The sequence below is a fragment of the Aythya fuligula genome, chromosome 21 (assembly GCF_009819795.1).
Source record: "Aythya fuligula isolate bAytFul2 chromosome 21, bAytFul2.pri, whole genome shotgun sequence".
Taxonomy (NCBI): domain Eukaryota; kingdom Metazoa; phylum Chordata; class Aves; order Anseriformes; family Anatidae; genus Aythya; species Aythya fuligula.
In genome coordinates, this window is record NC_045579.1 from 2,115,244 (window position 1) to 2,142,977 (window position 27,734).

A 27,734-nucleotide genomic window follows, 5' to 3' on the forward strand; every position below is an offset into this window, starting at 1 on the left:
TCACTCTCCTTTGGTTTCTTCATGAATCAGAGCAACTTTGTCATCAAACAAGTCCTCCATAGTCGCTGTCACCAGCTCCGAGCCAGCTTGCCTCACTTGGGATTCGGGCAATGTCACAAAGACTTGGGAGACAGCAACCTGGGCTTCCAAAAGAGATGATGTGTTCTGCTGCTCCTTCCCCTGATGTCTGAATCACCCGTATAGGAGACGAAATGGAGTGAGACATTTACAGCATCGCTTTCTTTGCAGTCGCTTTGCTGCACACATCTTTCCTTCTTTCCTGGCCCTGTTCCGGCAATAACATTTAGCTTCACACCAGAGGACTGCAATTACAATAGGCGTGAGAGTAATGGCAAACTCTAAGCTACACACCCTAATGATGCAAAAGAGAAAACAGGAGAACAATTTAAATATTTCTCTCCACAAAATTGCTATAATTTAGCTCCACAAGCAGTCATAGACAATAAACACACTATGATTACACACTAGAGGAGTGCCAGCCCAGGGGATCTTACACACTAGGCTCCCTCATCCAAGGAGCTATTCTCCACTGATGGCTGAGGTTTTAAGAGAAAGAGTCTGGGTTCAGGCCTAGCATTTGGCCTCCAACAAAACAGCTATCATCTCACGGGGTGTGTCATCTGGCTTTTAGCAGCCTCTGAGTAACCAGGCACCTCTGTACACAGTCAGTCCCTCTCCCTCGGCTCCCAAAAACAAGTTTATGAATATGAGTTGCAGCCTGTGAAGAATAAAGTGTGGAGGTAAAGGAAGGGACACTGATGGCTCGCATTCAGCTGGGTTGGAGTCTTTGCCCTTCCCCACACAGACTGCAAGGGCTGCAGCAGCTGCATCAAGCTGCTTGCCTTCAGCACAGAGCACTCAAACCCTAAAGCACTCTGGGCTTAGGGGCTTATGTACTGGATCCTTCTAAGAAGGTGGAGTCAGGAAGCAAAAGTGGTGACAGGAACCACAGCGGATTTGGGGAAGAACAAGAGGGTTGGAAGGGGTGGAGGGATGAATCCAGGGGGCTGCAGCACGGAGCAGTCCTTACCTGCACAATCTGGGCTGTGGTGGCTCAGGCCTCTGTGGTTTGGTGCTGTAGGTAGGATTATTCCAAAGGAAATGTCGGAGTGGCTTCCAACATGCCACGGGCCACTGTGAATCCACCATGGGAACCTGTAAACGAGTGGGGTATCAGGGAGAAGGGATTCACATGTTGCAGTGAGTCCCTGCTGGGTTTCAGCCCTGCACATCCTGGCCATTTGCAGCTCCCTGTGCCTTTGGGCTGACCCTGACCCTTGCACCCCAAGCTCAGAGCCCCCAGGTTCGCTACTCGTACTGCTCGGCCTCTTTCTGCGTCCCAGGGGCCCTGCAGCACCATGTCAGCACTGAGCACTTCAAGCAGACAGAGAGCACCTTCACCTGTGGGCTCTGTGGGGAACTCTTCACCTCCCAGGGTGAGCTGGAGGGGCACTACAGTGCTGAGCATCCCAAGGTGGCCACAGGTGGTTCTTCAGGGTGGAATTGGAAGCAAACTTGGCCCCACACTCCTCGCAGGAGAAGGGCTTCTTGTCAAAATGCTCCATCAGCTTGTGGTACTGCATCCCTGGGGACATCAGGGCAGCACCAGTGCCCAGCACAGGAACCCAGGGACAGCTTCTGACAGCCAGGTGCCTCCCGCAGCTTCATCCCAGCCCACCTGGGCACCACGAGCTGGCCACGAGGAGGGCAAAGAGACACAACGCCTCTTACTGGTCCTGCTGTGCCAGCCACAGAATTGGAACAGCTCAGTTATTTTTGGAGGCTTTTAAATTTGCCAGTAGCCCCACTTTTCCTTGATGAGCCAAGTGGAAAACCAATTAGGGAAGAACTAATCAGAAAGTAGTTGTGCTCAGTGGGGCAGGAGAAACAAGCTGAGCTGCATTTCCCTCACATGGCACTCTCAGAGCTGCAGGGAGGAAATTTCAGACTATCACTTTATTATGTTGTCCAGCCTTCTTCACAGCATGTGCACAGGGCCCTAGGATAAACCCCTCTTTTCCCACCCTGCTATCACCAACCCTACCTGAGGCATGAGCAAACTCTCAGCCATAGATGCCACATGCCACAGGGAGACACCTCTTCTTCTTCTTGGCCATCCCCACCGCTCCATGGACCTCCAGCTGATGTTTCTCCAGTTCTTTGTAGATTTGACTTCAGTGCACCCCTTACACTGGATTTGCTTTCCTCTGGCCACCCAACAACATTTCATGTGCACCTTTAGGCAGCAGTAGAAGTGGAAGCTCTTATCACAAGCTTTGCAGATAAAACTCCTCTTGGAAGAAGCTTTCCCTTGTGGTTCCTTCGGTTCCTGCCCTGTCCTCTTCTTTGTCTAGAGCTTCAGCTTGGGACTCACTGTTCACCTTCCACTTCCTGATCCCAGCTTCCTCTCTATTTCCTTCCATCAAGAGCCCTGTGTACAAAACAACTCCTGTTTCAGTGGTGACCAGCAGGACTGAACACCAGCCCCCTGGTTCCTCTTCTCCTGAATTCTCCCATGCAGGGAGTCACCCCTACACAGCAGGAATGGGCATGAATCAGTGGACACACTGAGACACCACAATGGTGGCACATGGCTCTGCACAAAAGCAGTTGTGGCAATGCATGGTACAAGGCACAAAGAAGCAGTCCTTTAACTTTTCCACCCACACGTACCAGGGGCTGGGTTAGGTGACAAGAGAAACATCCAGATTTTCCAAAGAGCTTGCTCCTCACTTGGTGAGGACTGGAACAATTGTTGCTTCTAAGAGTCTGCCTCTTGCTCAAGCGTGTGAAGTTATGGCCATGCTTAAATGTTTGAACATCTGAGCCTCAGGGATGATGCTGTCTCACTAATTCTGCCATTGAGAGTGGATATCCAGCTATTAATTACAAGAAACCTCAGGAACACTTCCCAAACACAAACTCTTTGAAAGAGAACACAATCTTGCTACAACCTTTTTGAGTCTTCTGGTTAGGGCCCTGAGGTATTTTAAATCACTCATTACATTCACTTCTTACAAACTCTAATGCTTTTCTGAGTCCCTGTAACACCATCATCTCAAAAAGCAAAAGCTGGAAAACTCACCTAGGATCTCGGTCTACAGAAAAGACCCACAGGGAATACACATATGGAAGAAATCAAAATACAAACAGATATATTTGGCTCCTTTGTTATAATGAGAACCATGCATTGTGTGGCCATGGAAACCACTGCAGACTTCTTTTGCCAATGCACAGGAAATTCATCCTGTATTTGAAAAGCTTCATTTCTGCCTTCCTCACTATGGGAAGAGCTCAGACAAGTTTTCTCCCTGCATGGTGATACCGCCCCGAATTTCCAAGCAGCTAGAAGCTAGTTGACATAATTCCAATGCACACTGACTCAGAAATCTGAAGATGTCAAGCGGTGACCCACCAACCCCTGACTATATCAAGGGAGAAAAACAGACCATAAGATTGTTTTCCAGTTTGCCCCCCTCTGTCAAAACAGCACTACGCACCCTTCACCTCTAAGGTCTCTTCCCACATTCCTGTGACCCACTGTCAGTTTCTCTGATCTAAGCAAACAAGAATCTTTAAACCTCCCAGAAACGTTGAACGTTGAAAAGAGTTGAATGTATGTGAAGATATGAGCTTTAAGGAAACCAGAACTGGATATGTCTAGAAGTGCTACAGCAGCAGGAGCTTAACTTGTGTCCGGCTGAAGCAAATAAAAGTTGTGCCACAGAGTCCAGTGGGCTACAAGCCAGCCCCTGGCCCTCCTGCTCTTATGCCTGTGATGCCCTGTTCAGGATTACAAGGGATGTCAGCACAGTAAAGCTGTCAGAAGCACCTCACGACAAGTGACTTCAGAGTCACACCAATCTTCAAGACACCCTCTTACCTGTTAGGGGGCATGACCTTAGAGGAATGTAGATTTCCAGAACCAAAACTGCCTTGGTCATGCCCCTGGCTGACCCTCCGGGGAGCCCACAGATCCTGAGGGTCTGTGTACATCAGCAATGCCTGAGACAGGAACTGCTGACTGTGCACTCCTCTGGGACTCAGGCACTTTGTTTCTCTGTGTTCTCTGGTGGCAAAGACATCCAGCACTGGAAGAAAAATCCTGCTGTTAATTACGGCGTATTTCACAGTGAGTTCTCTTTCTCTTTCATAAGTGGTCTGCTGAGTTTGTAATCCTGGTGGATACTGGAGTATGTGACTCCAGAAGCAGAGACCCCCTTGATGTATGACCAGTCTCTTCTACTTCTTAGCTTAAGCTGGAAGAAAACCCTGCCTACATTTTTGCATCTATCCCATGTCAGGAAGCACATGAAGGTCAAATGTTTGCCGACATGCATGGAGCCATGGACAAAAGTTATACAGGAGAGAACGGAATTTTACTTGCAGACCCTCCAATTTAACAATTGCAATGGCTGACTCAGGCCTAAGTTAAATGCCAACTGCCTTTCTTAAACGCAGCATTATGCAGACAAACACCCTCTTGTCTGGAGTTCTTGACACATCTCTGAGATCTGAAAATTACGCATATTTTGACAAACCAGATCTCCCAAGAAGTGACTCTACAGAGACCTGGAAAGCAGCTAGCTAGTGAAGAGATTGTGGAGTTGGCTGGCACAGACAAACCTTGTCCTTTTAAGCACCAGCTGCCAATAGTAAAAGCAACCCAGCTACAGAAGGGACCTGAGGAAAAAACAACAGACTTCATATTGTACCTCCATCAGAGAAGCCAAGCCATTACTTTGATGATGCTGAGTGTGGCATCAAAGGATGAAGCTTCCTCCACAGGAAGTCCTGGTGCTTGTCAAGTGGTTCAGCTCACCTACATTAGGTATCAGAAATATATTTTCTTTCTCTCTGTGATAGAGATGTAAAAAAAAACCATAGCTTTCAAATGGAAATGCAAACTGCATGTGTCTCCATGGGGCACATATGTTCTTCAGAAATGTGAGATTTCCTCCGTTTTTAGTGCAAGCTCACATCTCTCAAACATGAGGCTCTCAGTTGTCATTCACATTTCATGCTATGAGCCACATGGTTGTTGATCCATAACTGCAATCCGCAACATTCAGGGCTGGTAAGCTGTGATAGCAGAGTTAAGGAGACCAGTAGAAAAACTAAGATAAGGAAGTTCATTGTAAAGACCCATAGAATGCCAAAGAAAGACTGGTAACTGGCAATTCTTCTCTGATTGATTCATACAAAAACGTTTTTACCAAATAAATACCATTTTTTCCAGGGCTCTTGTTTTTCATGTTGCTTCTTGCCTGATTTTGTCTCAACTTTGGCTTGAAGCCCTGCAAAGACTCTTAGTAACAGCAGTCTGCTCTCTTTGATATCAGGGCCAGAGAAGCAGGCATCTGTCAGAGCGATTCAGCTGACTCCCTCTGCAAGGTATCAAAGAGCTAAGGTGGTCTGCACGTTCAAAGATACCTGCAATTTTTGTTGGCTTACACACTCTAGAATGTTAGGAGGAAATTCTTCACTCAGAGGGTGTGAGGCACTGCACAGGTTACCCAGAGAGGCTGTGGATGCCCCATCCCTGGAGTTGTTCAAGACAAGGTTGGAGAAGGTCCTGGGCAACCTGATCTGGTGGGTGGCATCCCTGCCCGTGGCAAGGGGGTTGGAACCAGGTGATCTTTAAGGTTCCTTCCAACCCGAACCATTCTGTAATTCTATGATCTCATGGTTAGACAGGGTCAAGAGAAGTGAAGCAGGTGACCAGAGCTTCAGTGGGGAACAGAGAAGGAATGGCAAATAAGAAGGAACCAGCTTTACTCTGGAAACCTTCATCAGAGCCATGACCAGGCAAAAAAGCCACCTGGATTGGCAGCAGCTCTTTACATTATAAGGGGGAACATTATAAAACATTATAAGAGGGAATCTAAATCAGAAATGAGCACAAATAATGGATCTACAGTATACAACACCTCTCAGGGGACCATTAAGGCTAAGGAAGTCAACACGTAGGAAGAACTTGAGGAAGATGAGCAGAGTGTGTGACCTTCTGAGCCCTATGGCTGGAGCAGTAAGCCCAGTCCTTGATTTCTTCTATGCATGCACTTCTCTGAGCCACCTAATCCCACCTACCACTCTTCAATCCCCTACCACCTTTCCCTATTGCTCAAGAATGAGACAAGCTAATGAATGGCGCCTCTCTCTCTACCCCTTCCTGGCAGAGAGAGAACATTTCCTTTGCTTGTTACTGACAAACATAAAAAAAAAAAGGCAAGTGTCAAAGCCAGGAGGCTTATGTTCATTCATAAAGACCAATCATGGCTCTGACTTAAATTGTCAAACCAACCAATTAAATTTCCTACCCCTAAAAAAAAGACAAGACTTTAATAAAAGCCATTTACTCTAACTAGCAGCGGTCTGTGAGTGTTCCCAGCCTGCACTGTTAGCTATGCAGCTCTAACACCACAAGTAAATAGGGATGGACTGAACTGAACGTGTCTGCGCTTGGATAAAAAGCACACCGTGCACATCCATCAGACTACGCAGCCGAAAAAATCCATACCTGGACAAACTGGGAAATATGATGGCATAAAAACATGTGAGAAAACAGAATAAGCAAGTCACGTTTGCATTCAAGAGAATGCAAACCTGCAGTTACTTTTCTAGTTCTCTTATCTTTTCCATTAAAGCACCAAATCCTCTTAAGCATTCTTCCTTCAAATGACGGATGCAGAGGCACAACTCAGCTCAGCCGGAAAGCATCCCACAGCTCAGGGCAGGGTCTCACACATGGTTATTGCTATGCATTTGTTTCTGGAGTTCAGGAAATTACCTTTGCCAAACTGGTACAGTATGTAACATTTCCCTACTGCTGTGGGACTCTCCTAGGGGATCATTTGCTTCACAAAGTGTATATATAGCAAAACCAAATTAAGGCATGGTGAGACAATTAACTCAGAAAATAGTCTGGGGCTACAAACTGCACCATCACTGTCATCCTTTCACAAGATAAGTGCACTCAGATGTGAGCTTTTCACAATCGGCCTGTGAAGTACTCACACATATACAAAGTCAACAGATTATAATGGAAGTCCAAATTCATATAGATCCAACAGTATGCTACAAGGAGAATCAAAGAAACCCCACAGGTATGGATAAAAATTCTGAGAAATAGCCTAACATAGATACAAGCAATGTAAATGAGTTGCTTAAATGTCTCCAGAGCAAAGGCTAGCATGGAGAATTGCAAGCGCACCTAAGGAATACCAGTATGGGGTCAGTTAGTCTCCACAACTCTCAGAAGCAGACACGTTTGTCTGATGCACTTTAGCAGCAGGAGAAATTTGCACTCCAAGGTGTTTATCCAGAGATCACCCCTGGGAATTCTCCTGCAAGTACAACCCCAACATTAAGAGCAGTTCTGTGAAACAATCTCAGACCACCAGGATATTGAGGTCCGCTACAACTCAAACTACCCAAAACTCCCAGTACTGGGTGTGAATGACCACAGAAGGACGAAAGCCTGTGCATTTCTTACCCACGTCCCCAAGCTCCTGCATCACTGGCTGCAGGTCTGGGAAATATACATGGACATTGCACAGCAGCTGACAGATCTTGATGGCCTGGACAGTCTTCTCCTGTGCTGTACTCAGAGCTGACTTCAAGGAGGCCTCAGAACTTTCCTTCTGAGCAGAAATACTCAGTAGCTACAGAAGTAAGAAGAAGAAAACATCACATGGCAGAAATTTTGGGCTGTCAAGGGATGGATGGTCTGGGAGCAAGGGCATGTTCACTTTTTCTGTTTCATCTTTTCTGCTGGGAACCTGCTCTGAGAAACCAGCAAAAAAAATCTTTCCAAACAAGTCTTTACCCTTCCACTGATACATGTGCATGAGCTGAAAGAATTTCAGGACTAAACCAAGTTCCAATAAATTCATTCTCAGACTTTCTGAATTGGTATCAGCTTACTTAAAACTACTTCTCCATGGAAATAGAGTTTACAAGTTTACCCAACTTGTAAATCTGTCTTTCATACACAGCTTTCCCTGGGCTTTTCTCTCGCTTCCAAATCCAAATCTTCTTCAGCCCACCACTGCAAGGAGAGCCAAAGTGAGAATCTGTGTATGCCACTATGCACCTTACACTTCCAGATCTCCAACAGCAGCTAAACAGGACAGGAATGTGCAACTGCAGATTGCTTCATGGAAAAAGCTCACAGCTACTTACTAATGAACAGAGACCATTTGTTTTATCAGAGGGCAAACAGGCAAGGCACAATGGTGATACAGAATCACAGCACCCTCAGTGCATTTTCTAGGAGTATTTCATTATCGTGTTAGATAAAGTCCTCAAACAACTGACTCAGAAGGAAACCCTTTCAATCCACTGGCAGTTCTGCTTTCTCTAAGATTTCAACAGCCATCCAGAACAGAACCGAATTTTCTGTATCTGCATATCTGCATTTTTACTAACTGAAAAGCTCACTGGCAATTTATTTCACCTAGAACCTCCTGCAGAATTATATAAAACACGCAGTATGCTCTCACTTCTGCAGAGGGATGCCTCCAACTCTGAATGCCTTGCCTGACCTAAGGAACATCCCCTGATTTCAGTGCATGCTAGGGCTTTTCCAGATTCTGAGCACCAAATTGTGCTGGCTTCAAAAGGCAGCTGGGGTACACACTGCATCATCCCCTCATACCTTTTTTACTGCTTCTGTGAGACCTGCTTCCCCTGGAGCCAAGCCCTCCAGGTCTGCTCTCTGCCTAATCGTCTCCAAGATCAACTTGCTGTGCCGCAGGATGATCTCAGTGGCTGTGCTTTCACTGGTGGCCACTGAAGAGGAAAATAAAAAATAAAGTTATTTACAAATACAAAACCCAAGGAGAACCTAAAGGCCTAACACCCATAACAACAGAATCAAGAACTGAGTGGGCTGAGTCATCATTGGTGCAAATGTTAAGGGAACACAAACCAGACTTGTGACTGTACAGTGGCAGTAACACCTTCTTCTCTCCCTTACACTAAAAAAATGCAAATTCAACCTCATTCCTTCCTCTCACACCTAATTCCAAGCTGAATCTGCTGAGGCTTGACCTGATGAATCTGAGATACAATGACTCTAGAGTAAAACCACAACCTTTTATAGATACCACAGTATGAGAATACAACAGAATAATTCAATAAAGAAAAAAAAAAAAAAAAAAAAAAAAAAAAAAGCACAAACCTTACTCAAGGCAATGAAGAGATTTGGGGAAAATACACTGTGTACCAAAAATAATTGTACTTGTCCCCAAAAATGATTGTACTTGTCCCCAGACTAATTTATAAATAAAGCTGGAAATTGCCAAGTAGATGAACCTGATTTTTTTTTCCACTGCTAGAGTTACAAACTTGGAGAAGATGCATAGTGATATTTTCATAGGAGAATCCAAAATAAAAAACTATAGTTCATCCAAGACATCTGTGCATATTTTTTGTTTGCATGCTTACATCTTCTAATCATTTTGGTTCAGTTTCAAACAGAAAGATCAATTACTCACAAGGCACTACTTGGGAGGAAAGCAGTGAAAAACACACAGCTTGATGAAAAGAAAATACAGTCCTTGGGACCTAGGAGACACACAGTGTCAGATAAGAAGAGAAAGCTCTCCAAGGTGGTGAAGGAGGCAGTGGAGACTGTGGAATAATCAAGGGATGATTTTGAGCTAGTATGAAAAACTCCTTGGAAAAAGACTTACTGGAGACATCTTGGTGAAGCTGAGGGAAACCCATCGAGCACTTTAGCACTGTAAGGTTTAGGTATGACTTGTATATGCCCCATATGGATCAGGGAGTGGTTTACAAATAAAAATATTTTTCCCTTTATCCTATCAAAATGTTTCTGATTTTATTACACAGACCTGAGTTGTCACAAATGCATTCCCAGCATCCCACCATCATACCAAGGTGAGCTCCATAACCAAAGCATATTCTCCACCAGTCCTGTCTCTTAGCACTACATTACAGGACAGGCAAGGGCTACCACTAGCAGCTCAAATCGTTCCCTCCCTCTTCATTTTCATGATAAGAAATATTTGTGCTTCTGTTTGTTCAAGCTGCAATTTGAGGAGATTCAACTCTATGTAATTAAGCAATGCTCCTCCTCGGAATGGGTATTACCACTAGATAATTAACCATGTTGGGAGTCTGGTGTTTCAAGAAAGCAATCATGCTTAACAAATGACAAAGCAAACTGCCTGTCGGGAATGTTTGCTACAGAAGAAGTTATCAGCATTATGAGTGCAGTTTTGCTTTCTATTAAACAATCATTTACATTTCACTGCATATTGATTTAGCTTTTAATTTTCAAGTCACTTAAGAGCCAGGGAAATTTGCCACTCTATCTGAATTGCTCAGACTTGTGCCTAAATCCACCCCAACTCGGAAGGCTGTTCCACCAACTGAAAGCTGAGGACTCCACGTCCCAGTACCACCATAGGCAGGCAACAAAAACAACGACAAAAAAAACCACCAGAAATAAGAAGGGGACTAGCTGTCCATTGCAATGATGTCTACTGGGGACACTAAGTATGGGACACCCATCAGCACAGTCTACTCCAGCCAGGAGACCACAAGTTAATAATCATGATCTGCAGAAACACTACCTGGATCTAGGGGAGGACCAAAGCCCAGCTAAGTTTCCCTGGCACTGAGTAGATTAAAACCTCAGAACCGCATGGTCACTTTTAATGTGAATGGAAATTACAAGGCAAGAGGCTAATTGAGCAAAAATACCTCTCTAGTTGTTCCCACAGGAGGGCAAAATGGTGATGATAAGATAGCCCTCAGAAACTACGTTCATATGTCAAATATAAGATCTGGAAAAAGCCCACAATCTCTGCGAACCAAAAAGAAATTCACAAAGACAGCAGCCAGGTAGGTCACTGCCTACATTCAACGTCAAGACATCTGTGAGTTTGGGGAAGTTTTAGATATATGCTTTCAAAGCCAGCCAACATATGTACCATGAGTTAATGTCACCAATGGATCAGAGTTTGGCAAAGATGCTTTCCCCTGTGAAGAGTTTATTATGTGAAAATTGTTCTGTCCGTTATGGAGAATCACGCTGCTGCATTTAAGTGACTCAAACACGGAAAGTAACTTGACACTAGCAGGAGGAGTTCTCCTGTTTTCCAGACATGATAGCCTAGTTTCAGCATCAAACTCAAGGAAGGAGAGCAACAGGCTTCTGCCCAACATCGCTCATTTCATTGCAAAGCAGCAGGCTTCTTTTTGGCATAGTCCTCTCACCCCAGTGCTCCAAATCAGTTTTTATTTGAATAAAATGGCCATCTCATTCCCTGATATAAAATTAAGGTTATAAGAACGCACTGAAGTTCATAAAAAGCAACCAGACTTCCTCTCAATTCACTCAACCAAGCCCCCATATATCTGAACGTAGTGCACCTATCATACCTTTGTCATCAGAGACATTTGCTGCTACCACCAAGTTGTCTAGCAGAAGGTGGAGACCAGGGAATGATGCCTTCACAACCCCCTAGAAGTCTGACCAAACTTTCAGCTTTCAGGGTTTTCTCTTCTTCCACCTTCTTGAGCAGATTTTCGATGGCTTCCCTCTGAGAGCTGCCTTCACAGCAATCCAAAACTGCCTGTGACAAAGAAACAGACAAGAAACTGCGAGTGCTTCCTACAAACTCATAGACCTAGATAGCTCTAATGAAACAGGGACAGTATCACAGTGCTAAGAACAGCAGCAAATCCATATTCACTGCTTCCTTTAATTTGATTAACTGGGAGATGTTATGGGGTGCTGGTTACAGGAGAATTTAAACACATCCCAGAGTATAAGAACATGAACCAGCAGTGTGCCAAGGAAGCCCAATGGCATCCTGCATCAGAAATAGCATGGTCAGGGGGACTAGGGAAGTGGATGTGGCATTTAGGGATGTGGCTGATGGTTGGAGTTGATCTTAAGGGTCTCTTCCAACCTACGTGAGTCTATGATTCTAAGCAATTATCCCCTTGTACAGGGAACTGCTGAGACTGTGCCCTGTATACTGTGTTCAGTTTTGGGCCCTTCTCTACAAGGACATCGAGTTGCTCGAGTGTGTACAAAGAAGAGCAACAAAGCTCACAAACGGACTAAAGAACAAGAGATAAGAGGGGTGGCTGAGCGCACCACGGTTTTTTAGTCTGGAGGAGACTGAAGGGAGATCTTATTGCCCTCTACAACTACCCGAAAGGAGGCTGCAGTGAGGAGAGCGTTGGTCTCTTTCCTCAGTGGACAAGAGAGAAAACGTGAGGAAATGGTCTCAAGTTGCACCAAGTGAGGCTTAGGTTGGCTATTAGGAATAATTTCTTCATGAGGAGGGTGGTCAAACATTGGGGCAGGCTGCCCAAGGAAGTGGTGGAGTCCCCATCCCTGGAGGTATTTAAGAGACATGGGGAGGTGGCACTAAGGGATGTGATATAGTGATAGGACTTGGTTGCTCAGGTTGATGGTTGGACTTGATCAATGAGCAATAAGACAAGAGGAATTGGCCTCAAATTGCACCAGGGAGGTTTAGATTGGATATTAGGAAACATTTCTTCACTAAAAGGGTTGTGAAACATTAGAACAGGCTGCCAGGGAAGTGGTTGAGTCACCATCCCTGGAGGTATTCAGAAGATGCATAGATGCGGTGCTTAGGGACACGGTCTCATGGTAGACTTGGCAGTGCTGGGTTAACAATGGGACTTTATGATCTAAGAGGTCTTATCTGACCTAAACGAATCTATGGTTCTATGATCTTGAAGGTCTTTTCCAACCCGGATGACTTTACGATTTGAAACCTTGAAAACTATCTGGGTGGTTTCTTACACCAACTCTTGCTCTTGCAAGTTGTTAACAAACAAACAAAAATATTTCAAGGACAGAGTTCAAAACAATTTTTCATTTAATATTCTTAGCAAATACTTTTTAAATTGGCAGTCTCTTTTCCCTCATTTCCCCCATTTCTTCTGTTTGTCACTTGAAGATGAGATGAAAAAAAAAGATGACTCATTAAATAAACACTCTATTAATTGAATGATTATTTCTATGATGAGGCCACATGAGACATCTTATGTGTGAGACATAATCAGCGTAGCTTGGAAAAGCTCTAGTATGCCACTGTAACACCTCTCCAGCTCAGCCAGTACAGACAGATTTGTGGGGAATGAGAGGGGATCACAGAAGTGTGTACACACACACAGACTCCTGCACAGGGGTCTTACTAAGTTTGTGCTCAAGGTTCCTACAAGGGAAAGCCATCTCCCAAATACATGTTGACCTACTCTCTGTGTTCCTAAGCATTTATAATGTAGAACTGGAAGGAACTTGGCAGGTTACCAGTCCATCTCACTGCTGTCATAAACACTACGTTATACAATCCCATAAATAAAATTATTAAGATCTATCCTAAAACTAGTTATCCATTTTGCTCACTTTCCTCTGGTTGGAAAGCTCTTCTACAGTCTCATTCCCCTGTTGATTCTTCTAATTTTCAGCTTAAATTTATTCATGGCCAGTGTATACCCACTAGTTCATGTGCCAACGCTATCTTTTAGCTTAAAAAGCTCTTTTAAACTCTGTATTTACTCTATTCCTCCTCTCCAATTTCTTTATAAGAGCATGATCATATTCCTTCTCAGTCTTCAGTATACTTGTCTAAACAAAGCAGCTTCTCTTGTAGAATAGCTTCTCCACTCCACTGATCTTAACAACTGCAGAACTGCCTCTACTTCAGTACAAATTCATCCTTTTTGAACACGACTAGAACTGCACACAGTATTTCAGACAAGGCACTACTCTTACCTCTTGTTACGGAACTTTATACGACTGCATCATTCAATTCTCACTAATAACATCCCCATACAAATAATTCTTCTCCCACTTGCAGATCCTCCTCTGTGTAGGCAAAAGTTCCCAGTTTTGCTCATCAGCAAATCCTCCTAGCATGGTTTGATATTTGTGTCAACAACATTAGTGATACAATTAATTGAGTACCAAGAAAGCCACTGGTAACCTTGCTTCAACATGTCAGTCCTGCCTTTGGCACAACCTGTAGTTATTTCCCAATCAGCTACATCCTCTTTTTAGGATCACCATTTCCTTTAGTTTAACAATTTTCCCACATGAAATTCAAATGCTTTGCTCAAGTCTAGATTGAGGCAGAAAACCCCATTTTTATCTCATCAAATAAAGATTCCAGGTCAGGCAGAAACAATTTACTTGAACACCTTTGCTTCATTTTATCCCATTTCTTTACTTACATGCAGTGCTTCAATTACATATGCCTTCCAGCCTTTTCCAGTGCATATTCCTGTGCAGCCATAGCTCTGGTTGCCTGATCACTGCTTCCCACTCCTACACACGTCCTAGTTTTAGCCCCTTTGTAGGGACTACTCCCAACTTGAAAAATGCATCCATAAACCTTGCTCTCATAACTATGTGTGTGAGCTCCCCCACTCTGCTGGATGATAAGCCAGAATCCCCTTTGCTCTCAGAGTTGGGGTTTCACTTCAGGAAATTTCTATTCTTGTATCTCTTCACCAAAGCTCTCCTGGATTTGTCCTTTGGCTCAGCCATGAGTTTGTGGGTCATCTCCTCTCATTATCCTTTTTCTTTACTTGATCAAACGTTTGTTACTTATCTCAGTATACACTGTGATTCCCAACAGTCTGACATGCTGCAAGCCTCTCTAATTACATACATTTTCAGACCTCTAAAGTAAATTTCTTTGTCAGTCTGCTGTTCGAGCCATTCCTGGCAGGTTCTTTACTTGGCCTAATATTCCTCTTCAAGTTATACATTCACTCAGGTCTGCAACCTCTCATACAAATTCTCCTCTCTCGTTGGGGATGCAAACTTCAGACAGTTCTCATACCTTTAACATAAAAGAAAAGAACCCAACAGCTCCTCCTGAGCTCTTATGAGCAGCTGAACTCATTAATTAGTTTCTCTCATTTCGAAAAATCTGTCCTTTTATAGCCAGAACTCTGTTAGTGAACTTGTTGGTATATCCTTCCGTCTAATTCACACTAAGCTGACTTTTGGTCTCTCAGTCTGAAGTCATCTTTTAAGAGAACACAGGAGGGGTACAAGAATAGCATCCTTTTGGAGAGCACATACTGGAACCTGTTGCTGCTCCCTGGCAGGTATCTGCACTGCACTTCAACCAGCCTGTATTGGGGTTATGTTTTGGTAGTGAGGGCTGCAGGGGTGGCCTTTGTAACCCATGTTAGATAAGGGCCAGTTTCAGATAGCTAAAAAAAAAAAAAACAAACTACTGCACAAAAGCAGCTGGGAGAGCCAAGAGTGAGAACCAGCCCTACAGCGCCCAAGGTCAGTGCATATCCCAGGCAGAGAATATCTTGTGCAGATATTCTTGCTTGTGTGGTCTTTAACACTTGTCCTAGCTCCAAGGCAGTTTGATTTGGGCACCAAGTCGTGTAGGCAGTGGAGCTAAAGGGGAGGTAAATGGGAACAACATAAAAGGCCAAGAGGGAAGAGCAGCAGGAGCTCATGCAGGGGAGCTGGAGAGGAGTAGAGTGATGGAGGGATGTTGCGAGAAGTAAGCAGGAGCCAGGTGTGCAAAGCAGGAAGAGGAAGGTGGGGTGAGGCAGGCTGGAAACCGTGGCAGCAAGGTCTGCAGTCACCTGAGAGCCCTGCCTTACCACAACCAAATGTGAAGGGGGAATGCCAACACTTCAATGACATGAGATGTCAACGTATAGACCAGACGGCTACCAGCTGGTAAAATGCCCGGTCCCTTCTAGAAGAGGTCTGGACAGAAGGAAAAGATGGGTGGTGTTTTTTTACAGCCACTCTACTGCTCCAAGTTCAGGGCTGCACCATGGACTGGTGACTTTGAACTATGTGACAACCTAAGCCAAGGGACGCCATGCACAAGGGATTATCCCTCCCTTCCATTTCATCCAAATTTGTTTTTCTTTTCTTAAGATTTTCCACCCAAGCCATACCCCAGATCCTCCACTCTACCTCCTCTCAAACACTAAAAAAGACACAAAGTTAAGCACTCAAAAATGGAATTGCTAGATAAAAAGTTCTCTACAAAACCTGAGAGTTGCAAAGGGGCTTCACTTCACCATGTAGTGTTTTTTGAGCAAAAAAAACCAGACTTGCTCCATGCACAGCTTGGAATAGGCAGAGAACGATCCTAGTTGTCTAGAAAAAAAGGGTATTACATGTAAGACTCATCTTTCTCTTGATGAATAAATGTGTCACTAATGAGGCAGTAACTGCAAGAAGAAAAATAAAAGTCTCATCTTTATGAAACCTTGGAGAACTAGATCGTATCTCTGCCAGCCCAGAGCTCTTGTGTGATTCTGCAAGAATCGGGTAAGATGAAACCTTCAGAGGTGGCAGCTGAATTCCATGTAAGTTTTCCCAGTGCCACACCTAAGACACCAGAGATCTCAAGCGCACATATGCCACAGTTCCACCGTTGTAATCAAGTTAACTTTGAAATAATTATGCACATTTCCACTTGTCTAGGGAAAAAAGAAAAAAACAAAAACAAAAACAAAAACACAGCACAAACAAATAAAGCAGACCTTAAAATAAATAAATAAAAGACAAAAGAACCCCTAGGACCCCTGTTCCTCAGTTCAGTCTACACTTGGCAATTTGCACCTGACTTCCCTGTGCCTCACCTCCCAGTGCAGCTAAAACAAGGGCAAAAAGGGAACCCATAGAGAAGAAGAGAATTTTGTATTCAGAGCAGGGTTTGGAGGCTCTGCAGCAAACAGTCTGGGAGCAGGCAGCAACTGAAGAGGATAAAAGAAATATTGAATAACACTACCCCTTCACCAAGGCAGAAGTCCTGTGAACACCAGAGCGTATGATCACGCAATTAAATACCGGATCCTATGCCCAAGGGTCAGAACTATGACAGCAGAATGGTTTTTGTTGTGTTTTTTTTCCCCACATGGGAAGGGAGATAAAAAATGGCTGTGTTTTAACTACCTGAATTTATGAAGGCCACACACACACAAAAAAAAAGAGTGCAGGGAAAAGGTGCAGCTTTTAAAAGCAAAGGCTGGATTCCGATGTGAACAGGGGTGTGAGAAAAATTCTGAAGTCCCCACTTTTGATGCAGTTTTTATGGCTGGGAGCTCAGCACCCTTGCAGACCTCTGCTGACAGCCACAACAACCCTGGCATATTCCAAGTCCTTTGCTGCACTCACACCTCTCTCCCTCTTCTCACATCCCCTCCCAGGCTCAGACGTGCTGCTCTCAGAGGAGAAAATTCATCAGCTGCTACTCACCCCCTAGCCCACGAGGACAAGGTGGATGCTCTGCTGGCAGCACTTTCTCTGGCCCTCCTGCAATCAGCTGTAGCTATATCCAAGGCTGCCCTGTGCTGGAAACCTTGTCAGGGATTGCGTGCAAGGGAGCAAGACAGAAACTGAGGCATTTACAAGATGAGCAAGGGTTTTCGAGCAGCATGTCGTGGCTCCGGTCAGGCTCACTCAGACAGAAAGCAGACATCATTCATGTCACTGAGCACAACAGTGCTTTCCAATCCCTATAATACTATGTCAGGGGAACTAACCGATGTGACAAACTAGGACAGGAGGTCTGCAAGCTATGTGCTGAACGCAGCACGCCAGGACACCTGCAAGTTTCAGCTGTACTGGCAGGATACAGCCAGCTCGCCTCAAAACAAAAAAAAAGAAAGCAAGTTTTACACTACTTTTTTTTTTTTCTCCTCTTCATGGCTTCTTCAAATCAACATACATAATGCAACTGCTTACAGGAAAGCAATAGTCCTCCACACCAACTGCTGCATTCAAGACATCAAACAATAAGCAAATAAATAAATAAAAATCAGTCAATGGGTCTGCTACACTTGCAGGCAACTGTGTGCCCAGAGTTAAAGTAAATAGATGCTGGGAGAGCCAGCTGAAAGATAACTGAGTACACAAGGACGTGATGACATGCAGGCAGCACAGGGCTGTAACAGTTCTGCTGAAAACAAACTGCACTGCAGAGTCTTCTAGAGGCTCACAAAAAGGTATTTAAAGAGACTGAGAAACACTGGGTGCCTCCTCTGCCCCAGTTGCAGCTTTTGGGGACAATCTGCATACTGGCCAGTTCACCCTGAGGCACCCTTCCCTGTTCAGCTCTCATTATTCCCACAGCTCACAAGCAGTCCATGCTGTGCAAAGGGAAATCACCCTGTGAGGCTAGCTCCTCGCTTGGCAAACCACGTGGAAAGACAGTGCCTTGCAGACACACACGTACACCCCTCGCCCACAGAGCTTTCCTTCTCACGGATTTGTTACCCGCTTCTCCGAGGCGGTCAGGAATCCCTCTTCTGCTGCCTCCAGGAACTCTATGATGGGGCTCAGCTGTGTCACGCTCTGGATCAGCTCCTCCCTGCATCCCAGCAAACGAGCAGTCAGCATCTCTCCCTCTTTCGTGCTCTCTGGGGGGAAAGGGATTCAGAAGCACAAGAGAAGAAACAAGTCAGTCTGAAGGAACTGACAGGCTCCTGAAGCGAGTGAGACTTTGTGAAAGATCTAAGTGAATAGCAAAGCTCATCCCAAGCACAAGCAGCAGAGAAAAACCACTTTATGATTCTCTTTAAACTCTGTGAAAGGAAAACGTCTCATTTATCTAACAGAGCACAAAGCCATAAAGCAAGCTGGAGGTTAACACCAGGTTTGCAAGGCCACTACTTTGTGTCAGACTCCACTAAGAAAGGAGCTTTCAATCCTGAGGCTCAGCTGTGCTCTGGCCCACGTTGGCTGTGCAGCCATCGATCCAACTCTCCAGGCAGCGATGGGGAGAGCCCTGCGCTGCCTGCAACCTGCTGCTGTGGAACAGAAACACGCCAGGATCGTGGCCAGCACACAATAAGCCTCCTGTATCTGAGTAAGGATACAAGGATTGAACAAATGCTGGAGCACTGCAGCCTGCCAGGGGGACGTGACCAGGTTGCTGAAGGTGCTTTGTCTGTGTGGTTACCCACTCATTTTGCCAGAACCTTGCCTAGTTCTCTACCTGTTTGCTGCAGGGCTTCTCCACCGTCCTGTTCCCTCTCCAGCAAGGCTGCTCTCAGCTTGGGATTCACATCTTGAAACAGCTTCGGTGAGGGCACAAGGGTCTGTGCATCCTTCACTTTGCCCAACAGCTTTGTGAGCACCGACTGTTCCCCTGCCTCTGCCAGACAGGCAACCAGAGCCTACAAGAGAACAGGCAAAGCTCAGGGAAGGTTTAACAACACAGCCAACTGCCTGATAAAAGCAAAAAGCAGAATTCTGGGGGTTTTCTTGAGGGGAGGAAAAAAAATAAAACATAGAAACCCATATACACATGCACATCAACAGAAGGTGAGCTCCCTGAGGCCCTGCCTGCACTGAATTCAGCCCCAGGAGATGTCTGGGCTGTGGCCACCAGCCCCAGCAAGGAGGGCAACAAGCCCTGCCTGCCAGCTCTTCCCCTTGCAGTGAGTCCTGCCGATGGGAGCTGGTGAATGGCCCCGTTCCAGCCCCAAACAATCCTCTTCAGACCAGGGCTCTCCTAACAGCAAAATGCCAATAGCTAGCTGACCTTTTAAGATTGTAAACACTTATTTAAGAAGCCCAAGACTAGAGGAGGGAATACAAGATATCAGTGCAGAACAAGGAGAGTACTTGCATAGAGAGCAGAGAACATTTTAGGTGGGACTTTTAGGAATTCCCATCCCCAAATCACAATGGAGTCGTATCTCCTGGCTTTGGGCACACGCTTTGGAGATAAGGCACACAAGTGCTGTCTGTTGTGGGCTCTCAGCACACCTGGTTATCAAGCTCAGAGCTCCAAAATCCACTCCAGTGACCCAAAAGAGCAACCAGAGGCAAACAAGCCTGTGCAGTTATGGAAATAAAAGGAAAAGAAATAAGCTGGAACTCTTGCTCCCATTTCCCTGGAGCCCTTTAACGCTGTAAATATTGCCCCTAAAGACACACGCTCCCCAGCTCTCCACAAGAGATGCCAGCCTTTCAGAGCAGGCATCCTTTATTAGAGACTCCAGGGATGCTATAAAAGCACCTTTGAAGTGGAGAGCTTAGCCCAGCTCCTGAGATAACGGCCATTTTCTGCTGTCATTGTCATTTTTATTTCTATGATAAAAAGACTGAATGTAACTGCTTGAGGCCACACCAGGGGGATGCTGGACTTGCTTTTCCTAGCAGGTGTAAATGCTCATATTTTAGGGCAGCGTGACAGTGCAATGACCTATTGCAAGGAGCGTCCACAGAGGGGGAGCTGCAGGAGTCCCAGTTCTTACCCACTAACGGCATTTTTCCTGCCAAACAGAGAGACGTAGACATGAAGGGCACTGTTATAAATGAAATAAAAAAAAAAAAAAAAAAAAAAAAAAAGAGAGAGAGAGAGAGATGCAGCAGATGTGCTGAAGAACAAGCTGAAAGGTATTTTTTAATCCAAGCATCGATTTTTAATAAGACTTGATAACCAGATCGTGTTTGTTCTCAAGGTTTGCATGTCTGGCCCCTACCAGATGAGGCTGATCCTGCAAAATATCTCGAGGCTCACCTTCCTAAAGGTGCTCAGCACCTTGCCATATGCATGTTTTTAATATGTATGAAAAGTAACTTGCATTGTTGTAATTTATTTATTTATTTATTTTTAATTAAAATCAGCACAGCATTACTACCTAGAGATCCACTTAACATCCCTTCCTCGGTGCATGGTTTTCGTTAATGGAAATGAGTTTTCAGAAACTGAAAGGCTCTGCTATTTATAGTCTGTTTCTGGAAGACCTTTCCTCAGACACGTTGCTCAGTGGGAGCAACAGCCTTTTAGCATTGTTTTGAAGGAGTGCATGGTGCATTTTAGACTTACTTTGAAGCAAAAACAGCTCCCAAAGAACCTGGAAGAACTGGAGAAATAGTGATATGAAGCTGGAATCCCAGCTTCCATTCAGTGGTAAGGTGCCCATGTGTTGTAGCCTCATCTATCAGGCTTTCACTGCATGGGACACTTGCAAAACCCTTCATGGCCAAATCGGCACAAAGCAGCATGCAGTCAGCTTCCAGACTGGGGCAAAAGACAGGCTGAGGGCAATTTCCCTGGGGCCAGGGAAACCAAGTCACTAAGAACGGACTTCAGCTTGAGTTGTACCACCAAATGGCACCAAAGTCCACTGAGAAGTTCAGCCCTGACTGCGGGTGTCAGTCGTGGTGCCTGCAATGCTGCTCACAGCCCTACCAGTACCTCAGTGATCACACACCATGAGAACGTCCCCCCAGTTCATCTTAAACCTCCCCAGTTCCACAGCAGCCCCGGGGTAAGAAACACCACAGAAGATATGTCCCCTATCTCCATATCAACTTCCACATTTGTGGGATTTCTTTCCTAATACCTTCAGGTCCTATGCTGCTACATCCCCTCATCCTGCTGCAGGATCTCTTGCTCTTCCCCATTTCTCCTTCACGCTTCAAATTCTTGTGCTTCTTCTAACATTCCCTGGAGTAAACCAGGTGGGAAAGTGGTGAATATCCCACGTGCAATGACCCATAACTGATCCTGCAGATTTCACACAGGGATGTGGGGAGAGAGGCAGAGCAGCAGGCGGTGCAACCACAAATCCAGCTGGCTGCTAATCCACAGCCTCACCTTTTTTCTGTAGGTGGATTTTCACATCTCATCCGTGCTTCTGCTCCCACTGTGAGACATGCCTCAGGTGCAAGAGATCTCTGCAAAAAGCCACTTGACTACTGCTGAGTGATCTCCCTTAAGCAGCAGCTTCAGCACTAATGCAAGCACCTAAAAGTGGTGGGAAGGTTCTTCAAGAGACGGGCTGGAAAGCCAGGAGGCTTAGGGTGGCAGTCGAACCTTGCTTTAAACCCTTCCCTCATAATCCCAGACACACTCAGCTCTAAGACTCACCCCTGAGCATGGCAAATTCTGCGTCAATAACTCAGCCCTAGCTTCCTTCCCTGAGGAAAGCTGCACAATCCATAGCCAGCTGCAAAGTCTCCAGCTGCAGGCAGCCAGTTCAGAGATGTAACAACCAGGCCTCTGCGAATGCAGGTTGGTTTAGGTTTTTGTTTGTTTGTTTTTACAGTGTACTTTTTGATGTGCATAACATAAAGAAAATATAAAAAAGCCATCAGAAAACCACAGCCCAGCACAGATAAAGCCAATGCCTGCAATACCAATGGCATGAACAGCACAGCGCCCAGCTCACATCTGGCCCACAGAAAAGCTCCTCGACTACAACTGAGCCATGAAGTCAACCAGTTACCACTGGTATAATACATTATATATATGATATATCATTGGCATACAGTAATCAGAGGAAAACTATGTTCCCACTGCTAGTTCAGCTCGCTGAAATGTTTTGTCTGTGGTTCCTCCCCCACCAAACCTGCATTTGTAAGTGACCTACGAGGGAGACTCCAGCATCAGGAAGGTGCCATGGAGGATGCTGGCTCCTGCTTGCTGTGCACAAGAATTAAAGCTCAGCCAAAACTTCCATGCAAGAAGACCGGAGCAATGAAAAAGTTTCTGCAGCTTTGCCACCAGGAAAACAGGCAAACCTGCAAGCTCGTGCTCCTAATCAGGATGCAGAAGGTAACAGCAAACCTTTTTCCGCCGCATCCAGAAATTCCTGCAGCTGCAAATGAAGGACAGCGATAATTGGACAGGCCCATATGCAGTGGAAATGATCCACAAGCACAGTGACATTTATTCTGCACTAGAGAATCAACGCTCCCCCACTTCATCTGAAACCAGTAGAAGAGGGAACAAATGAGCTGTGCAATAATTTGAATTGAGTTTCTCTAAGAGAGCACAGGAAGATAAGACTTGACACCAGCAAAGCTCTTCTACGCTTCCCCAAATTACTGCAATTTCAGTCTTGTTCTCATTTCCAAGCAGGTTTCATCCAGGCCAGAACCAAATTAGATAGGAATAGTTTATGTGAGTTACACAGAGAGACTTCAAAACAAAAACAACACCCCAAAAACACATCATCTTAAATAGAAAACCAACTTATAAGGGTACATCTGCATTTTTCAGCCCAGGGAAGAGAAGGTAGCAACAATCTTAGAGAAAAGTAAAAATTCTGACAAAAGCAAGGCAAAAAATCCTGCAACTTAAACTTCTGCTGGAGGTACCTGGAAATAAGGCAGCAATGCTGAAAGGAAGCACAGCACAACCCCATAAAACATAGGGCAAACACGAGCAAAGGAACAGAAACAGGGAGATGTCTAAAGCAAACTCTCACTGAAACCTAAGGAGCTTAAAGCCAGACCAGCCTCTGCTCTAAAAGCAGCTGATAAAACCCCCACCAACACTCCCGAGCCCCAGTGCTGTGCGTCAAAAACCCAATACTGCTTGCATATAGGGACAATACACTCAGAAAGGACTTGTGAGCAGGAGGACAGGCACGAGGGATGAGAACTCTCCTCTGCAGCACGGCAAGCTCTCCCTACCAGACTGCTCAGCATGAAGAAAATGCAGCTCCTCGCACTGCGTGGTTACATCTACAGCCATCTCACTGGCTTCCAAATTGCCTTTACTTATCCTGAGGCACCCAAGAGACTTCAAGCAAGTGACTGGTAAAATAATATGAAAAGGAAACAACAACAACAAAAAGAGAGGAAAAAAAACAATGATTTCCTACCACTGACACAATTTCAGCCCTAATTACACATCCCGAGCTGGGCTCTTCTGAGCTGAACTTACACTTTAAGCATCAAATATACCACTGTGTGGTGGCCCCCAAAAAAACACAGGGCCCTTAGGGGTAAAAGCAACACCCTCTGCTGAAAACAGAGCCCAGCCCGGTGCACCGACAGATCCTGCTTATCCCAGCAGGAGCTCAGAGAGCAACGGAATAGGCTGAGCTGAGAGTTTTCGCCTAAGCCCTTACTTACACTGAGCTGCATCCCCCCTCCCCACTGCCTTTGGGGCTGACACTTTTCATGCTTGTTGCAGCTGAGAAGTGATTTTTCTGCAAGGCTTAAAGAAAATCCATTTCTCATTTATTCAGCATTTATTTACAGCTACAGAAAAATTGTCCAGGTGCCATTCTGCAGTCAGATACCCAGACTGTCTCTGAGCACTGCAGCTTCCCATTTGGGCCCTACAGCTCATCTGGGAGCAAAACGGGCAGGGCATATGGCATGTAAGGGCCCACCAACCTCATCTGCCAGGCCTGAAGAAACTCAAAACATTATAGTTACTGCAAAGCAACAGAAAATGGGGCTCCTAGGCCATTACAGAAGTAAGGCAGTGTACTTGCCTACCTGCAGCAAGGGGTGTTAGCAGGTGAGGGGGACACACTGGCACAGGATGCCCCCTGGCAGCGCCTGTCCGTGCCCTGTGAGTACAGCACCCTCTCTGCAGCGCTGCTCCAGTCAAGCTTCAATTACCAATGGGTAAAACCTTAAACCTGACATCATTTTCTAATCTGGAAGATGAACAAACACACAGAAATGTAATCTTTCTGCAGGCATGCAGAGAGCAACGCACTCAAAGGTGCTCGTCAGCCTGACCAGGCTTGCAGCTGCAACCATGAATTAGGACCTACATCTACCTCCTGAAGCTCCAGCATTTTTAAATTGAACACCATCAAAGGGGTCAGCCACTAAGAGAACACAGACTTTCTTCCGGTGAACATTTAAAGGCTCATCAGAAAATAAATCTGTATTCCTCAAAGGAATTCTCCTACCTGCTGTCATACTTTTTTTTTTTTTTTTTTTTTTTTTTTTTTTTTTTTTTTTTTTTAACCCTAGTAAAGATGTTGACTTTGGTTTTCAAAAGCAGAAAGCTGTCTTGGCCAAAACATCCCATGTCACGCAGACATGCTGGTACTGCTGGGCCCTGGTAACTGAAACCCAGACAGCTTCCCTCCCAGTGAGCTTGTAAAACCTACAGGTCTCAGCCCTCTAATCTGGGGAACATGAGTTCTCGATGTCAAAAGTCAGGCTAACCACAGAGTCTCCAAAATGTTGGCAACAAAACTGCCATGCTCTTAGTTCATTACATACAGAAAAGCTACAGAGGGCAATTCATGCAGCCAGGCAACCTGGCCTGAAAACAGCTCCATCAGAAGCAGCCCAGGTGAGCTCAGCAAATGCTTCACAGCTGTGGCTCTTCCCCAGACACTGCTCAAGCAGTGCCCCCAAGTCTCCCTGCATGGCCACTACACAAATACAGGAACTTCAGTAGTGCCACTGCAGATGTAACCCGCTGCTTCTTTGGTGGCTTTGAGCTACTATGATGGCTGGCATCTATTGTTCAGAGCCCACAATATCCTCCAGCACTAACCAAGCCCTAGATTCAACTATCTTCCAACACCCACCTGAGCATCATTCACCTGCAATGACTGCTTTTAAAGTGGCACGCCACCAGGAGAAGCGTCATGGGACAGCAGGCCAACACGCCACACATCTGTCCCCACCTGTGACACTCCTGGTGAACAGCCTGCAAAGCAGAGCAGAGCAGATGCTCCACAGCAAGCCTCCGCCAAGGGCTCAGGAAGTCTGTTTGGGGATCTCGTGTCAGTCATTGCCCTGTTGATACAGTTCCCTAAGCAAATGCCATAAACAGGAGTGCCAGAGCTCTCCTACCAGGCACTGAAGATGTCTTCAGGGCAGGACACCTTACCTACTTACTTACCTCCTTACCTACACGCAGGAGCAGCTTGCTCTTACAGATGCTTCTCAAGGGTGTTGTTCAGGTGAGCACGATTTGCCCTTCAAACAACAATGCACCAGAGCCCCAGTTTCCCCATGAAAAGATTTCCTGAACAGGGCCCAAACTATTCTAGCCCTCAGCAGGGTGGAGAAGAAAAGACTTGTATTATTTTTCCAATAAACACACCTACCTCCCTTTGAGAGGCATCAATTTCTCTGCACTCTTCTAGTCTTCTCAGCACAGCCTGGGCATTAGAATGGGCCTCAGAGAAAACACTTTCATATCAGAGAAAGAAATCCAGTTTACAGCTTTTGCTCTCTGCTGCTGTGTGAGAGAAACAAGATGAGTTATTTGCTAATTGAAGGGATTCACAAAAAGCATGATGTGATTGAAAAGCATCAGTTTGTAACCAGCACATTGGCTGTAATATGAAAACTGTGACTCACAAATCCCTTCTAAAGATATCACGCAGCCTGGAGGAAAAACCAACAGTTTATTTAACACTAGTTATAAATGGAACATTTATTTTAAATCCATTGCAGCCTCTGTTTTCCTCCCATGCTGAACACAAGTTTAAAAGATAAGGTGGTATTAGCAGGCAACCCTGTGCACTTACTGTTACAAAGATTGTGTTACCACCCCATGTTCTGCACTAACACAGATCCCACTGTACATCAGATGCAATCACATGCATGGATAGAAAAGTTTTGCTCACTACAGCTCTGGTAAAGCACTAAGAGAGAAACAATCACGAAGGCCTAAGGAACATGCCAGAGGAAAAAAGTCCCTACAGAACAGGGGTACACACCAATGCTGCTACCAACCCAGGGTAAACTAGAATGAAGAAATGCAGAGAAAAAGATCCTGCATACCAAGAAAGTGTAATGCAACTGGGTTGCAAATCATTAAGAGGCAGCGCTGTGCCCAGACCTGTAACGTCTCACCTAAATCATTCTTCATGTCTTCTCCAGAGGCTCAGCAGGCTCCTCTTCGGCACAGACACGGATGAGAGCCTGACTCTGCCCTGAAGGACCCAGAGCTGCTCAGCATCATGTCCTGTGGAACCCAGGTGTGATTTGTGGTAAGCTCCTGGTCAGGAAGAGAAACATCTCCCTCCATTTCTGCTTCTACAGAGCCAGGAGAAGGGGACACTCTCTGAGGGTGCAGGGTATCTGTTTTTTCTTCTTCAGGAGTTTTTTCAGACTGGGGCAGATTATCAGCTTCGGTGATGTTTCCAGATGACTCTGCTGTCTGACTGGAGTCCTCTCTCACTATCTGATCCTGACTTGAGCAGCTGAGGAGGTCTCTAAGGAGGGTTTTGCAACTAACAGCCACATCAAACATCTGCAGACAGTCTGACACAGAGATGACTTTGGTGAAGCTGTGTTTCCCCATCAGGAGTTTGCCAGTGTACATCATCTCCAGCAACAGCACAAACTCCTCAGGTGTCACCACAGAAGCATCAATGGAGATAGTGCCTGTGCTATCCAACAAGGATTTAAAAAGCAGACTGGCAGCCGCCAAAACAATCTTGTGCGCTCTAAAATGAACAGTCCCAATGAAGATGGTACAATCACAGAACTGCTGCTCCTTGCAGAGTGTGTACAGCTGCTGCAGCAACTGCTTGCTGTAACTGGGAAGCTCCATGGCTCTAGGATCTAGTGGCCTCCTTTTGCCTTGGTCTCCACGCTGCTTTCACAAGGTCCAGCTAAAGAAAAAACAAAGGATCCTACTAGCAAAAAGAAGCAAAAATCATTTTTCAGTTACATCCCCTAGCAGTTTATTACACTGTGGTTTAGTGGTTACAGCAAGAAGAAACTCCATTCTTAACTGAGACTCCCCAAATTCAGCATCTTACCCAACTAAAGCTGCAGAGTCCAGACACTGTTCAAACATAAATATTTCAGCAAGAGCTTAGGTGTGAAAGTTAAGTCCCAGGAGTTACAAAAAGGAGAGAAGAAACTCCCAGACATGACTCCTACCACAGAGCTCTAAGATGTGTGAATGCTCTTCAGATCAGGCACTGCAGTGCCACACACTGTCTGCACCCAA

The 27,734-nt window shown here is 45.4% G+C and overlaps 1 protein-coding gene across 1 annotated transcript; it reads right to left on the reverse strand.

Annotated features, from left to right (window-relative positions):
* ZBTB40 (zinc finger and BTB domain containing 40) lies at positions 1–27,329 on the reverse strand. The gene is given in 14 exon segments (XM_032201664.1): positions 1–187; positions 1,450–1,606; positions 2,066–2,188; positions 2,191–2,345; positions 2,347–2,452; positions 7,517–7,685; positions 8,681–8,814; positions 11,437–11,518; positions 11,520–11,630; positions 18,314–18,456; positions 19,035–19,215; positions 25,873–26,003; positions 26,620–26,680; positions 26,682–27,329. Coding segments are annotated over 14 exon segments (2,388 nt in total).
* Positions 27,330–27,734: the final 405 nt, after the last annotated feature.